This window comes from Camelus dromedarius, chromosome 5 (assembly GCF_036321535.1).
Source record: "Camelus dromedarius isolate mCamDro1 chromosome 5, mCamDro1.pat, whole genome shotgun sequence".
Classification (NCBI taxonomy): domain Eukaryota; kingdom Metazoa; phylum Chordata; class Mammalia; order Artiodactyla; family Camelidae; genus Camelus; species Camelus dromedarius.
This window is the reverse complement of record NC_087440.1, coordinates 54,510,750-54,527,566: the sequence shown is the minus strand read 5'-3', so window position 1 is coordinate 54,527,566 and position 16,817 is coordinate 54,510,750. Positions and strand designations below refer to the sequence as shown.

At 46.5% G+C, this 16,817-nt stretch overlaps 1 protein-coding gene across 2 annotated transcripts in view; it reads right to left on the bottom strand.

Moving 5' to 3' along the window:
- Positions 1-12,978, bottom strand: part of SAMD4A (sterile alpha motif domain containing 4A) — a 201,961-nt gene extending 188,983 nt beyond the window's left edge. For both annotated transcript variants that reach the window (XM_010982945.3, XM_031453758.2), the window contains exon 1: positions 12,442-12,978. In XM_010982945.3, the coding sequence (XP_010981247.3) occupies positions 12,442-12,637 (196 nt within the window). In that variant the 5' untranslated portion in view covers positions 12,638-12,978. The remainder of the gene's footprint in view (positions 1-12,441) is intronic.
- Positions 12,979-16,817: the final 3,839 nt, after the last annotated feature.

The window sequence follows — 16,817 nt, the reverse complement described above, 5'->3', positions numbered from 1 at the left end:
CATTTCACAGATGAGAAAACTGAGGCTCAAAGAGTTTAAATCATTTCTGAGTAATGATACCAAGACCCTAAACCATGTCTTCTGTAATGGACTGAAAAGCAACAGCATCTAATTCTCTCATCTGGCCTTTATCACATACTTCTTGTTAACAGCACTAGGGTTCTCATCTTGTCTTGTTTTATTATTCAGTCTTCATGCAGTTGGGTTTCTCTCCCAACTAAGATGTAAGCCTCATGTGCACAAGGGGTATGAGTTACATTTCTTTGTATTCATTCATCCATTCTTTCAACAAAAATGTACCGAGACCACCTAAGTCCAGGCACAACATTAGGTGCTGGAGGACAAAAGTGACTAAGACAGGCTAGTCTGGAAGGAGAAAAATGGCAGTGCCTTGTGACCAGGGCCTGCAGGATGCCAGCGAGCCCTGAGGGGCCAGGGGACATGCTCAGGAGGAGTCTCAGCTGGTCCACTGCACCTCCACGCAAATGAACTGCTTCACCAACCAGTGAATGAGATCCCTCCCACAGGCAGTGGGGCAGCCACGAATGACACCCAGTTCTCCTGGGATCTAGGGTAACTGCAGAGTGGCTGAGTCAGCTCCCGCATAAACCAAGAGGACATTACTGGAACTGTGATTAAAACATGCCAAAATAAAGCCAAACCTTCCTACACTCTCTCTGCCATTTCAAAATACGAGTGCTAATCATCCTCCAATGAAAACAAATCTGTGCTTTATTGTGAGTGAAGAAACAAAAAAGAAGGGGGTCTGGAAACAACTTCAAAGAACAAGATCAGCCTGACGAATGCTGTCTCTGACAACCAGGTGAACAGAACATCTCCCACACCCAGCACAGTCATTCAATTTGGTGACCCTGGTGGCCGAGTCAGCCGTGGGAAGCTGTGGGAGACCAAGGTCTAGGTCATAGATGGCCGGGAAGCAACTGGGTGTAACCAGCCCTTCCCCTGCTAGCAGGTACCCTTAGTTGACCTCAGTCTTCTCAAATCTTCAACAGAGGGGCTGGAGTAGATAAAGTCTCTTCCACCTCCTTAACTTAATGCTACTAGAAAATGAAGTAAGGAGAATTCACCCTCCAACCAACTGTAACATATGTTTTCCTAAACTAATCTTTAGAAGTTTTCCACCATTTACAAACAATGGGAGAGGTTGTTTTAATTTACAGCCCTCAAGTTGGTGCTTCGCCCAATTCCAGATCCTAAGGAGATCCTGACCCAGCTCATCAATTGCTAGTGTGTCAAAGTCAAAGGTGCCATGAGCTATTAGATAACACACTCCTCATTCTTTCCTCTCCGTGGTTTGCCAGCCTGTTTCCTTCCCCAGGTCCTGCCCTTTCATGCAGAGTCTTCCTAATAATAGGAAGGGAAATGTTTGGATCAATGCCTCTCACTTAATTTTTTTTAAATGCCAATGGAAAAAAGAAGCCAAGCCATATCAAGCTATTGTAGGAGTAAAATGTGATAAATAAGAGGGACATTTAAATGGACAAGCTGAAAAGAATTCTTCCAAGATTGAATTTATTAAATGTTATCAAAACTACCATTAAATGTCCTTAAGTGGTTTTCTTTTAAACACCTACATTTTTATTTACCCAAGAACTGGAAGAGATCTGCAGCATTCACACAGTGGCAAGGATTCGACACAGGCTTTTAATATCAGAAACGCCTCGCTGACCTCAGTACATTTCTAAACCCTCTCAACTCACCTTTCCTCATCCGTAAAACAGACACAATATCTACTTTCTATTATACACAGAGTATTATACTACTTTGTAATATACACATAGTATTATGCTACCTTGTAATATATATGTATATATACACAAAATATGTAATTCAGAAACCATTTATTAAGTACTTACTATGCACTAGACTCTAGATAATAATAAGCACATTATCTAATTATTGCAATGTGTTGCACTGAATTTTCACAACCATTAGTTCTGCTTCTTTGCATCATTCATCTATTCGATAACTGCAGATAGCAATTGTGCGTATGTGTGTATCTGCACAGTGCCTGACACATAGAAAACGCTAAAAAAAAAAAAAAAAAAAAAAAAAACCAAAAAAGGAGGGGGGGCAAGGAAGAGGGGAAAAAGAAAGAAAAGATATCTATTCCCATACAAAGACTATTTTATGGTCACTTTTAGAACTATACAGAGAGAACAAAAGAGACTTGGAGACATAGACTGCAATTATGATTCACCTCTGCTAACAAATGACTGACACACTCAGAGTTTGTCACTGCTACTGTGTGACCCCAAAGAAACAAGATTCCATTCAGTTCACTACAACTTTTCTGAAATGCGATGGCCCTACTCTTCTTCATGACCCAGGCTTACCTCACTGCCTACTTCAAAGAAGAACAGAAAATCACCCTATTTTGTATTTCCTAAACAAAGTGCCACAAATCTGTAGCCCAAAGAGGCTAAGAAGTACAGGAGGAATACACTGTAAATGATTTAAAGAAGGCTTTTAAGACCACCCTTATTCATTCACTCATTCATTCATTTTCTCCTATTGTCTCTCTGCTCTGCTCTGGACAGTTCTGGATAAGTTTTCTTATCTTTATTCCTGATTCACAGAAATCACAGAATCTTAAGGTTAGAAGGAACTTTGGAGGTCACTAAGAGGTCCCAGCTTCTTTTCTAAAGAAACACACCATTCTCCTTCCTCCAGTCACACCCTGACTCATCCATCTCCCTCAAAGTATGTGCCCAGAACTGCACCTCAGACTCCAGGGACAGTCTGACCTACAGAGAAGACCTGTTCTGAATATAAAATTATTATATATCACATTATATACACAACGTATCATTAAAAGTTTAGTGGCTTTGAGGCCAACCACACTGTGACATTATTCATACTAAGCTCTAAGTCTACTAAAAGCCAGAAGTCTTCTCCATGCATGCTGCTGCTAAGCCATGCTTCTTCCAACTGAGGTCTAGTGGATGCAAATGTAGAGGCTACACTTTCAGTGGTTAAATAGCAATCATAATATATTCAAATATTTTAGATCACAATTCTGTCATCAAGTCCTCAGCTATCCCTCTCGGTTCATCCACAGATTTGATAACTACACCTTCTCAACCCAGCTTACACCTCAGTCCTTGCCATGGCTACCAGCTTGAGGCAGGTGTAACCTGACAGCATCCCACCTCCCTTATACCACTTCTCTCTAGCTTTCCACCTTGTGGCTTCTCCGACACCACTGTGTGGGACACGGTGGACAGGGTCAGCACTCGTGCATGTGGAAACCCCAAAATACAGAGACTTAGCACCCTGGGGCAACCATTGACCAAGGGGAGAGGAGAGCCCGCTGATAATACCCACCTCATCTGTCCCTTCTGAGACAGAGTCTGTGTGGCTCCTGGAGGGTCCCCACGGGACTGAGCCCCAGTGCCCATGACAGTGACCAGCTTAATTACACAGGCTTGTGCTGGCTTCCCCCACCCCACCCTGTTTCTCTCCTCCCCGGCCCCTATTCCTTTTCCCCAGGATCACTGCCCAAAAATAAACTACCTGCACACCAGCCCTTGCCTTGGGCTCTGCTTTCTTGGAGACCCTAGGCTAAGTCACAGTCAATAGGAATACCAATGTAGAACATGTGAGCCCCAAGGCACAGCACCAAAGCTCTCCCTTAAGGCTGACGGCAGCCTGTCAGTCACTGAAGTCACTCTAAGGCCACACAACTAGACTCTCACCCAGCCCCCACATCTCCTTTTTATTCATCAGAAAATAAGGCGCTCTGTCAAAGGCTGTGCTGAAACTTAGATATGGGACGCCTACCAGGATTCCTGTAATCCGCCCAGAATACAGAATTCTCTCCATAAATGCTATCTCCCTTCCTTCCCCAATCCCTCATCAAAAGGGAAATGACACCACTTCTCCATGACCCAGTCTTCCCATTCTTAGGAAAACCAGGCTGCTTCCTATTTAGTCGTCCAAACACAAGTCAAGTTTCGGATACTCTTCTGGTTATCTTGCATAGGATCAGTGTTAATCTCACATAACCTTACAAGGTACAGAATTTACTTTCTCCCTGCTTCTTCCCTTCACAAACAGAGACAACATTATTTATGGAGGTGTCTGATGATTCACCTATTATTCCTGTACAACTCCAGAAATTCAGAAGTGGTTTCACATTGCCATTCAAGTCACATATTTAAATCACATATTTGGTGCACATACTCACACAGACAGAAATGTACACAGCGAAAGTCCGTATTCTATATGTATTTATGCTGCACACACAAACACTTGAATTCCACTGGCAGCTCAGGATAAGCTGCTTCAGAAATTTCAATGATTGCACTTTATGGGAGTATGCTGGGGAAGTAGGAAGGGATCTCTCCCATCCGGTCTCTGGAATTAACATCCCTGCTCTTTCCAGCTCAACTTTACAGTCCATACCATCAGCAAAAAAAAAAAAAAAAAAAAAAGAATCTTTCCTGGAGCCTCGTTTTCCATGGGACACTGATCATCAGAATGCCTGGAAATTCCAGCGGGGGGCACAGTCAAAAAGCTCGGGAAATGCTACGACAGAGCCCAGCTCTGCCTTCCTCAATTCCAGACTCCATTCAGGCTGTCTCTGAGCCTGGGGAAATCACAGAGATTTCAAGCTGCTCTCCTTGGAAAGTTAGTGTGGGGGGTGGAGATGGGGTTTGGTGGAGTTGGCAGGGGGGTACTTCCTATAAGCTTTCATGTAGGTTTTCATTTGCAAACAAAAATCTTATGATACTAACGCATAAACTTGAAAGCCAGCCCACCAATTACCTCTAAATTACCTTCCACCTCTAATAGTCTATGATTTTCTACTCAAAGTGTGGTCCACAGACCTGAAGCAGCAGCATCACCTGGGAGTTTATAAGAAATGCAGGCGCTCAGGGCCCCCTCCGCCGCAGACCTCCTCAATAAGAATTTCCAGTTTAATAAGAGCCCCAAGTGATCTGTATGCACATTAAACTTTGAAAACTGGTTTAAGATACTTCTATCTTCTCCTGTAAGTGTTTAAGATGTTTCTTTTTAACACTAGTTCTAACCAAAGTAATATACAAAAGTATTCTACCAAAAGGAGCCAAGAGAACTATTACTAAGTCTCATAATTTTATGGGTAATTTTAGGGATAAAAATTCGGGTAGAGCTGATGTATGTTTAAATATGTTGGAAATCAGAGGAGTGTTTGGATTGCTCCTTCTTCCATTCCTGATGGACAATAGGCACCATGCTCCCCTCTCTCTAATGTACTCACACTCATCCTTCAAAGGCCCTGCAAGCCTGCGCCTTACATGGCCCATGCATGGAGTGACCCTATATGTGTGGTTTCCTTCATACAACGCTCATTAAAAGTATTAAAAACGCAAGACCCTCATGAGCCCTGAAACACTTGTTCCAAATGACACACTCAAGTTTATTTTTCCCATTCATTCCTTCTTGGACGACCCATCCCATTCTGTTCTCTCCCCTCCACTCAACTCCAGTTTTGTTCTTTCATTGGAACCACAGCATTTAGCCAATCTTTATGGCCTAATTATTATACATACAGATCTTCCTCAGCTTATGATGGGGTTGCCTCCCGATAAACCCATAATAAGTTGAAAATGCATTTAATACACCTAACCTACCAAACATCATAGCTTAGTCTTGCCCACCTTAAACATACTCAGAACACTTCCATTAGCCTACAGTTGGGCAAAATGATCCAACACAAAGCCTATCTTATAATAGTGTTGAATACCTCATGCAGTGTACTGAATCCTGCACTGAAAGTGGAAAACAGAATGCAAAGGTGCAGAATGGTTGTAAGAGTGTCGGTTGTCTACCCTTGTGAGCATGTGGCTGACTGCCCAGCATCACAAGAGGATCGTGGGACAGATATCTATCTAGCCTGGGAGAAGATCAAAATTCAAAATTTGAAGAACGATTTCTACTAAATGCATGTCGCTTTGGGAATTATAAAGTCTAGATATCGTCTAATTCAAACCTCTGTAAGTCAGGGATCATCTGTGTATACGATGCTTCACCTCCACAACTTGAGTGTAAGCTCCTTGAGAGGTCTCATCACGTCTGCCTTACCGCTGGACACAGCTCCCAGCTCGCGGCTGCAGCACTTGGTAAATTAACATGTACTGAGGAACCGGTCCCACAGTTTCTTACCAGATACTCACTCTTCTGCAGATGCCATTTAATGGTATTACCTATTGTGTAAAAGAAACCATTGAGTTGTGTGATTGATTTTTTCCCCCTGGTAAGCCAAGACAAGGAAAACTGTACTGAAATGATGATATACAGAGTGGCAACAAAATCCTAGAACTAAGCTAGAGTCCCAAGGAGCGCAATGCTCTTGCACAAAAGCAGCAGGTTCCTCCAAACTCCAAGCTGGCTCTTGGGGTGCAGGCTTCAGAGCGAGACCCAAGCCTTGACTAGCTAACCTTGAGAGAAAGCTTGGCTCAGCTTCTGAAAGTTCTGTTTTCCTTGGGAGATTCCTGCCTCAGGCAGCTTCCACAGAAACAAAAAATAGCTCAGAGGAGACGTCTGATTCTGCATCTCCATCTATGTGAACTGGATGAACTCAGTATGGCCTTGGAAGGAATGATTTAGAAAAGAGGGAAATGAAGGATCAAGCTAAAAACTCAAAGCAGTAACTTTATTTTTAAAAGAAAAAAAAAGACTTTTATGAGCACCACACCTTTCCTAGCAAATGAGTTGTATAAAGCACTTCCCTTGTGGATAAAAACCTCCAAATTTCTCCCCAGGTCAAGGAGGAGGGGTATTCCCTCTTCTCTGGTGTTGACAATTCTCATTAGAATTACGCTTCTGCAGGACATACTGGGGAGTTTTTAGCCCTTCCAACCCTCATTTTACCCTCCTTTGTTTATTTAAACATAAACAAGCCAATCTGACTGCTGTTAAGTTTGTCTGCCTTCTCCTTGCTTTAGTGGGACCTGTTTATAACACAAACTCAGTTGCTGAAGCCTTTGAGCATCCAAGCTAAACAACCAAATCCAACTTATTTGCAACAAAGATCGCAAATGTGTATGACCTGCTCGCTGTCACCCCAGACCAAACCAAAGAAAATTACAAACCCTAAGTGAAAAGTGTTTCAGACATAAAGTCCCTGTATATTTCAATCCACAAAATGATTTTTTCTTTTCACATTCACCAACTGAAGGGAAAAAGTGGTGACAAATAATTTGGAAAAACCAGGTCAGCACCACATTTTTTTAGGACCCAAAATGACGGAGAATAGAACACCACAGCTTAAATACAGGAGGCAAAGCACAGTTGGCTCTTATCTTTCCAGGGTTCCAAGTCATCTTCAGTCTCTTCTTGATAATCCTTGAAATTAAAAGATGCCCTATCATTTAAGAAAACATTATTTATATAAATTCCATACTAATTAGAGGCAAATTTAAACCTGGGGGACAGAATAGGTCCTCAATGGACTGTTAACAAGTAGCTTCCAGACAATAACAAGGTTTTGTTTGCTCCATTCTACCCATGAGAAAATTATGGCTCAGAAATTAATTGACTAGCCCCATCTGACTGATTTCAAAATCCACACTCTAAGAATCCTCCAGACATATCCCCTCCCATGGGTATAAATAAATGGCCATCTGGATAATACCTTCTTTTCCTCTCTATCTCAAGCCTTCCTTCTCCCCCATATAGCAATGCTGAAAGCAACAAAGCTGCCTTAGCCTGATGACGCCACCATGTGGCCAACATGGAAAACTGTCTGAACCAAACTGCCTCACCTCTCCCATTTTTGCCTCTCAGACAATCATGCACATATGAAAAAGCTTTCTCAAAGGTGTACACACACACAAACACACACACACACACCCCTCTTTCATCATTCATCTCCTCTCCTCTCCCCTCCTCTTGCTCAGCACACTGCTGCCTAAAAATCTTCTTGGCTTCTCTATCATCTCTGCAGAATTAAGTCAAATTCCTTAGCTGGTAAAGTCCTGCAAACACATGGCTTCTGTTTTAACTTCTGTCTCTTAGAGCCCAGCATTCTACACCCTTCCAGCCACTCTAAACTCACTATTTCTTGCACACAACCAGGCCCTTTCATAAGACAACATTTTTATAAATGCTATCCCTTCTGCTTGGAAAACACCTTCATGCCTGCTCTCCACAATCCTTTTTAAATATTGAACCAAATCCTATTCACCATTCAAAACTCAACTCAAACATATCTCTTCAGTGGAGTCTTCCCTGACTCCCCCAGACAATTAGCTGTAGGTTCACGAAGCTCCCAGAACCTCTCCCCTCCACCTTTTTTATTCCTGTATCTGTGCATCTGCACCTGTGATACTGACTAATCATTTATTCAACATGGGTATCTATGCACCAGGCACTGGAATACAGTAAGTTACTTCTGATTCCCACTGCATAACACAGGGCCAGGAAAGTAGTAGGCAGTTAGTAAATGTTTTTGAATGAAAAAGTGAAAGAAAACTACAAACAAGATCTCATCCAATGTCATCAGGAAAGCTTATCCCTTCAGCTTTTCTTTTACTCAATTTGTGATCTAAAAAATCAACTCAGGGTGTGGCATACTTATACTATGGAAACCAAAAACCATAAAAATCACAGAACCAACATCTTCACCCTCTAATGAGTGCAAATACACCCACAAGTCCTTTTCAATCTTCACAATTAGTTTAGTCTCCAACACTACCGTTTCAGACAACCCTTCCTCTTGTACTTCATTATAAATAGAGTAACAATCTCTTTGCCATTTATTGATTACAAACATATCCAATTTTCCCAAAACTATGCTCTGTTTTGTGAGTTAATAAGTTTGTGGATTTTTTTGTGAATCTCCATTTATTACACTATTTCCACTAGAAAATATATTTGAAGTTCAAATGACAGAAGTCCTAAACTAGTGCCATGCAACCTATTTTCCAATGGGTTCTATTTTTAGGTATCAAATGACATTTTAGCCCCAGAAATAGTCATCTCCAAACTGAGACTGGCCAGAAATCTTAATGGTCACTTGGGCTGGTGGCTGGAGGACATGCATCTGAGGTTATGAGGGTTCTGGAAATAAGCCTCTACTTTAGAGAGCCGATCATCATCAATACCCACTGACCAAATCTGGAGTGACACACATCCACACACAACACACACACACACACACACACACACACAAATCCATAAGTACTAACTCAACCATGTTCTCATGGTCTCAGATGATCATGAACCTAAGACAAAGGATGAACCAGTGAACCACTAGAATCTCAATAAACGCTAAATTTAAGAGAACGAAAAGTAAGTATCAAAATACATCCCACGGATATCAAATAAACTATGTTTAATGTGAAGGCTTATCTCTCTGCTTAAAGTCAGCCCTGGAGAAAACAGAGCCAAGTTCATGCTATCACTCATGATTTATTGTTGTTGTTGTTGTTGTTGTTTTTGTTGTTGTTGTTGTTGTTATACTGAGATCAAGCTCCAGATAGGAATTTTGTTCCCATTCACCAAGTTTTAAAACCTCTCGTCATCAGAAGAAATGTGTATGTTTGTTTAATTGATGATTACAAAATAAAGTAAGTGATACATGATGAACCTGGTATAGGAATCCTCAGCCAGTCAATGAATAAGTCATTCTACACAGCCTAGTTTTCTGAATGGCTAAGAGCTTTACATACCAAAACAGTTTTGGAGGTTAATTATCTTGAATGTTAATATTTCCAACATTCATGCAATATTTCCCTCTCTTCTCAAAGAGTGTATTTTAAAATGTATCTTTTTTGACAGTTCACTCTCATTAATGGAAGATAGCAATTACTGATTTTATATTATAAAGTAATTATAAAAAGTAATATATATAAAAAGTTATTATAAAGTAATACTTGAGGGGCCAATTGAGTGTTCCTACCCTAATATTCCCAAACCTTCAGGGCTTTTGATCCCAATTCTTATGTTTAGAGTTATGATTTTTCTGTCTCTTTCCTAGTTGTCAAGCTGTCAAGGGTCACTTTTCACTGCTGGTTACAACCACCCCTCATCCCATTCCAAATGTGGTACCCCATACATGCTATGGACTATTTTTTAAGTTAAAAAAAAAGTAAGGATTGTTATCTAACAGAAGAGTAACTGTGTTCTAAAAGGGGGTCTGAGGTGTTCTCCCAGCCTTTACATCATCTATTCTGGTTGCTGAGTGGGCATTTTTTGCCCCATTCCTGGTTCTTGGCTAGATTCCAGATACACTAGGGAACTAAGCTCCAGACTTGGGCATTCTACGACAAATCTTGATGCTCTTTATGATCCCATTATGCAGAAGTAAATCAAACTATCACATGCCCTCACTAATGAATTTCTCTACTGGCCACACAACAAAACAAGTAAAAGTTTCCAAGGAAGCATAATGTCCAGGTTGAAAGATTGAAACAGAGATGGTTAAATGGTCTCTATCTTACATAATGGTTATGGTTTCATATATCCACAGCATTTAGCATCATGAACAGGTAGGCATCTTACTCAAATAAGTATGGTTAAAAATTTTTTTTGAGGCAAAAAACTACCAAGTGATTTAAAAAACTCGCAGAAGTCCATTTTTTCCCCTTGGGTTATTAAATTATAAGATTTTTAAGCTAAGCAATTTCTTTTTAATTCCATATATCTAATTGCTTCACCTACTAAACTGACTGCTGCTATACTGGGGAAAGTCTTCTTTACTCAAAGGGGAAAAAATGTTGCTCTAATAGTTGAGTAACCTAAAGATTAATTATCATTATTTTAAACAGTCCCTACAAACACTGAGGTCAAGCATTCAACAGAAACTAATGTACTTAATTTTTTTGCATTCTATAAAACATAAAAGTTTATATAACCTTGTTCATCAAACTTGAGATACCAAAACCAAGAAACCATCAAACCTGAGAAACCAAAACCAAGCACGTGATAAGAATGGAAGTAAAGAGAATCGATCATCAGTTATCCTAGTTACATTTCTACACTCTTACGAAGGAGGCTGGCCTTTCAGCTATTTAGAAACATAGAACTGAAGGGGAAGGGGGCCCTGCTGCTGCCACCCTTGAGAGTAGGGGGTGGGCTACTGGGCTCAGGCTGAATCCCAGTGGGGCCTGTGGGATATCCTCAAGACGGCCCACCATACTTGGTAGCACAAGAGCATCTGGGTGCAGTCCTATCTGGTCAGGAAAAGAACTGCGAGGATTTCCAGTGGTCACTTCCAGCCTATGATTCTATATATGGAAACATCCCATCCTGGTGTTTCCAGCATCATGAGCACCACACCAGGGAGGAGCAGTGATGAGCAGGCCAGTCCTCCTCCTGCCGCCAGGCCGGCACACTCACTTTAGTGTCTCCCAGGCCCTGCTGCCCTGTACTGGACCTTGTCATCAAATGGCAGCCCAGACCTCTGCTGAGTCTTGCAGGCGGGCGGCTCTAACATGGAACAGCTGGAAGAGGACCTTGCATTCTTTCCTCTGCGTAAACAGTGGGGGCTCTGTTCACCCTCTGGCTGCAGCATGAACTGAAGAATTTCCCCTATCCAAAATTACAACCAACAGACCTTTTCCCCACCCCCCATCCTCACCCCCCACCCCCACCCAGGGATATAATTTCAGTCTGTCACCACCCGTGCTAGCAAATAGCAAACTGCCGAACCCTTCGAGTGTATTCACTTTCTACACTAGTTGAGGTGTCTGTAGATACTAGAAGGGTAATAGGAAACGATTCTGTTATGTTCAGTAAAGTTCCTGACAAAACCATTAAGGACCCTGATTGCTGCCCGGTCCCTATGAGACCCTTTCTATAAGATCCGTATCAATACGAATAACGTCGTGACAGTTGAGTACAACCACGTAGTATATGAACGAATCGCAAATATCTTGTTAATAGTCTGTAGCGTCACCTACATATTATTCTGAAGACGGAGCTCTAAAACTGGAATATCCTTGGGGGGAAAAAAGGAGTAACAATATTGGATTTTCATGTATTCCTCACACAGCCTAATCAAAGCTCGGCTTGTGAAGGGCAGTCCTTGGCTCCTCATGTGTTGCTGAAATCCGGAGAGCCACGTTGCCCAGAAGAAGAAAAAAGAAAAAAAGCCCAGAAAATCCAGACTCTACGTGACCTGACTTACTTATTTCCCAGGAAACTGCATGAGAGAAAAATCAATCATTCATGCTACCGTAGCTACCACACGGAATGGACTGACGGAGTTGACAGTGGGCACAAACCGAAGCGGCCAGCGGAGGTAAATGGGAGGCAGGGCCTGGGGCGGGGGCGGGTTGGGGGGAGATGCCAAGGGTCGGGGGGCCGCGCGGTTCGGTCTTAGCGGACTAGCGGTCGGGGGCGGGGCCCAGGCCCGAGGCTGGGAAGCAGGGGCGGGGGTGGGGGGTGGAGAGGACCGGACAGCAGGACGGCGGGCGGCCGCGCACTTACCCGGACTGTTGGCCTCGCCTTCGAGGACGTGCAGCTCGGCGCAGTCGGCCAGCGAGTGCTCCAGGCAGAGCTGGAGGAAGCGGGCCTGGGTCTGGCTCACGCGCTTGAGCAGCGACAGCAGCGCAACAGTCTGTTCGCACTCGTTCCAGCCCTTAAACCAGCCCGCCAGCACCCCGACCTGGTCGCGAAACATCATGGTTAGGGGGCGGCTCTCGGTCTACAAAGCCCCCTCGGCGCCCCAGCCGGCCCCGCCCGCCCCAAAGTTTGGCGGAGCCGCAGACTCGCGGCCGCCTAAGATGCGTTCCCGTTCCAAGGTGGCTCTGGTGTCCGGACGCTGCAGGTACTGCTTCGGCTCCCGCCGCTCTCGTCTGGTTTCAGTTACGTTCCGGTGGTTCTGGCTGATTTCCCCAGAGATGATGACAGACAGTAGCACGGAAATGTTTCTTTTTTAAAAAATAACGATTAAAAAAAATTTCCCCACAAGGCACACAAACTGAATGAAGAATGCTCTCTTTTCCCCCCTTCTCGTAGCTTCGGGATGGTGATTTCCGGCTCCCCAAGGGTCTCTTCCCTGCTGGGTGGCAGCTCGGACCCTTCACACCCGCATTCCCGAGCGTCGATCACCACTGGAAGGAGAGAAAGGGCTGCAGTGAGACCTCGGCCAGCGAGGGAGCGCGCCCAGGAAACGAGTGCATCAGAGGGGATGAAGGGGGGCGCCCTGCGGGGGTTTGGTTCCCCCAAATTCCCGCCGCCCCTCTACACCCGTATGCAGGCGATGAGGTATTCCCGTTCTGGGAATACCAAGAAGCCTCCTTCTCAGGTGCAAGAGGAGACCCCACGGCTTCCTGTTGCTGCCGCTGCGAACGGCTAGTGCTCCCCACACACCCAACCCGGGGTGGCCCCCGGGGGCTGTGCCTGCGAACGCCCGCAACAGCAACAGATCTTCCTCGCGCAGAAAACTTGCAATGCGGCTGCGAAGGGGCGCGGGGGTGGGGGTGGGGGCTAATGCAAAGCAGAGGCGGAGGCAGCAGCAGCCCGAGTTCCTTCCTCCTCCTCCTCCTCCTCCCCCTCCTCCGCCACCTCCTCCTCCTCTCGGAGAAGCAGCCGAACGGCTGCAGCTCCATCTACAGCAACAGCCAGCATCTCCACCGCCAGGCGCCCCTCTGGATTTAGGCCGTGAGCAGCCGCGGCAGCAGCTCGAGACAAAAATAAACTCTCCCCACCCAAAGCTCCGCGCCCAACGGGCGGAGGCGCAGCCGGAGCCGCGGCTCCCCCGCGCCGCACCGCTCCAGTCCACCCGGGAGGTCTCCGAGGACCTGTTTAGCCCTGAGCGATCAGATGTGTGCGTGCGTGTGCGTCTGTGTGTATGTGAGTGTGTACGCGTGTGTGCTGTAGGCATCCTGCCCCCGCTGCCGCCGCCTACGGGCGGGTCTGTCCGGCCCAGCGCTTAGCCCGCGCGTCCCAGGCCGAAGGCGGCACGGCCACGGGCGCAGCCGAGCGCAGAAACAGCCAGATCCCGCAGCATTGCTTTCCCCGGCCGGCAGGGCGGCTCCGCGGGGACTGCGGCTCCGCGCCGCCGGCACACGCCCCCGAACGACCGCAAAGAAGAAAGTTCGGTTTCGGGGGCTCCCCGACTCCCAACCCTGTCTGAGTGGCCGCTAGCGGCGGAGGAGAGAGACAGCGGCTCAGCCCTCGAGGGGTGGCTTGCTCCTAGTATTCCGTTTCCCGGCTCCCAGAACTTATCCAGCGGAGGGGGGAAGTCCCCAGGGAAGGGGACCCAGTGACCCGCGGGTCCCCTGCCGAGGGCGAAAGGGAGAGGGCGCTCACCTCGGCGCGGCTCATCCCGGCAGCTCCGGGCCCCAAGCGCGGGTCCGGGACAGCGGCGGCTCTCAACGAGGTTGGGGGCGCCCTGAGCGCGGGCCGCGGGCCATGCCGTCGGGGCGGGCGGCGCTGAGAGTGTGCGGCGCTGCGGGTCCCGGCAGCCGCCGCTCCTGCTGCCTCCACTGTCGGCTCGCGGAGGACTGAGCCGCCCGAGCCGGAGCTCCCCACATGCTACTGATTAACATACACCATTACATCATGGGCTTGGCAGGGAGCGCCCAAGCGGGGGGAGAGGAACCCGGGCGGCAGCGGCGGCACGCGGGGGGAGTCGGGGGAGGATCCCCGGGCCCAGCCGGCGGCGGGGCGAGGGGGGGCGAATTCCTAAGTGGGGACCAGAAAAGGGGAGGGAAGCCGAGAGGGAGGAGCCGGATGGCGCAGAGGGGTCGGGTTGGAGGAACGGCGGGGCAGAGAAAGAAGTTTGGGGAAGGGGAGGGGTCCAAGTGAATTCCTCCCTTCTACCGCTAGCGCGTTCTGGAGGGGCCGGGACGCTAGAGCCGCTGGAGCGCCGGCCGAAGGGGACCCGGAGGGCGCTTGAGCGGGGGCGGTGCTGCCACCGGCTGCTCGTCCTTGGGAATGTGGTTCGCCGAGTCAAGTGACTCCTCTGCCCTAGTGGGGCCGGGGGTGGCAGAGCGGCTTGGCCCGCTGGCGGCGAAGACCTGGGGTCACGGGCGCTGGGGGCGTGAACGGGTTCCCGCGGTCGCGAACTCGAGGGGCGGAGGAGGCCGAGGGGCGGTACGCTGCGCGGGGTGTGCCTGGGCGTCGCGCTCCGTGAGGCTAGTGTCGAAAGAGCGCGAGAAACGCTCGGGCCACTCACCCCTCGCCCGGGTCGGGCCTTGGATGCCCTTTGCTCCTGTGGGCGGCCTCACAACCGGCCCCGCACCCCTCTCCGGCCTCGCTCTCCCCTGAGGAAGCTGCCTGATTTCCGAGGCCAGCCGGGGAGCTACGCCTGGCGCGCGGGCTGCGGCTGCGACTGCGGGCACGGAGCGGAGACGAGTGCCGCCCTGGGCGCAGAGAAGCGGCCGAAGCCACCTGTGAGCGCGTCTGAGTCGCCGGGCTGGGCAGCTTTTACCTGGCCCTGCAGAGTGCGCGAGGCCGAGGCCAGGCAGGGGCTTCACAGGTCCTGGACGCGCGGAAGAGGATAGGAGGGGGGCGGGGGGTGGGGGTGCACTGAGGCCAAGCATCACAGGGAAGGCTGGGAAACTGCCCTTCTCTGGTCTCGAAAGTAGAGGCTTGGTTAAGAATACCCTGAAACCTATAAACTCGCTGTGCCTTCTAGTATTGAGTGAAATTCACAGATAGACTTGATGACTAAACCCGGGCTATCTCCGTGTTTTCAGTGAGAACACTGAGCCTCGGAACTTTCTCTAGCAACCTAAGGCTTTGTTTATGAAAGAGTACTGAGAAATAAGTGAAACTCTTGCTTCAGACACAGCCTTCTCTACTCTTGCTAATACAGTATTTTTGAAGATGAAGTATCTGAGATATTTCACTGATTAACACTTCCTTTTTAACCCTAGCAAATGTCCCTGGAATTTCTATCATTTCTTCCTTCCTTCCTGAAACTTAGTTTCTGCACCGTTTAGTTTCTGTCTGACATATGACAGCACCTAACCATCTGTTGGGATATTGAAAGGTCTCGTGGAGCTGCAAAAATTTAGCCGTTACTATTAAAATAGGGTATATGAATAATTTTCTTAAGCTCATTATTAACCAGCCAGGAAAGGTATATGCATAATTTAGTGACTATTTTGCCCTAAAAACAAGAATTCTAGAGTCAATGTTTTAATTTTATTTTGTTTTATTTTTACAGACGTAGAAAAGCTTAACATATTTTCCCCAAGATGTTACTATCAATTAGCTAGTCCTTAGTAATAATTTCTATCAGGAAATGGGGAGGAAGTTTAATACATGGTATATCTCCGTATATACCTTGCTGTCAACTACAGCCAAAACAGAAGATCCCCACCTGGGGCTTTTGGAAGCCTCCAAGAGTGATTTTTTTAAGCGAAAAAAACCCCCCATCAGTTTAGTTAACTTATCTATTTGTAGTTTACTAAACGAATAGTAAACTAAAAAACAAAAACAAATCGAGTCAAATCTTCAGGAATTCTACTTAAACTGAAGAATGAAAATACTGCCACCTACTGGGAAAGTATATTGCTTACAGCAGCCTTTGACCTAGGAAAAGATCTAGTTAGCTTATTTTTTAGCTATTTTTTAAGAAATACAAAGAGAAGCATGACATGAATTGCAAGCCTGCCTCGTTTTTGTGGGTTCACAATAATTGTGATTTCTCTTGCCTCTGGGCCTTTTCCCTGACAGTAAAGGAAGTGGAGATAAAACCCAGTGATGTTCTTTATTCCTCACAGAGTGAATTCAGGACTGAAGGAAGGAAGGTAATACTATCAGCTAAATATATGTTTTTGCCTTAAATGTGGACTTTTCCTGTGTGAACCTACCAGTTTTCCAGGAGAAATGAGAAGTGGCTAACAAGT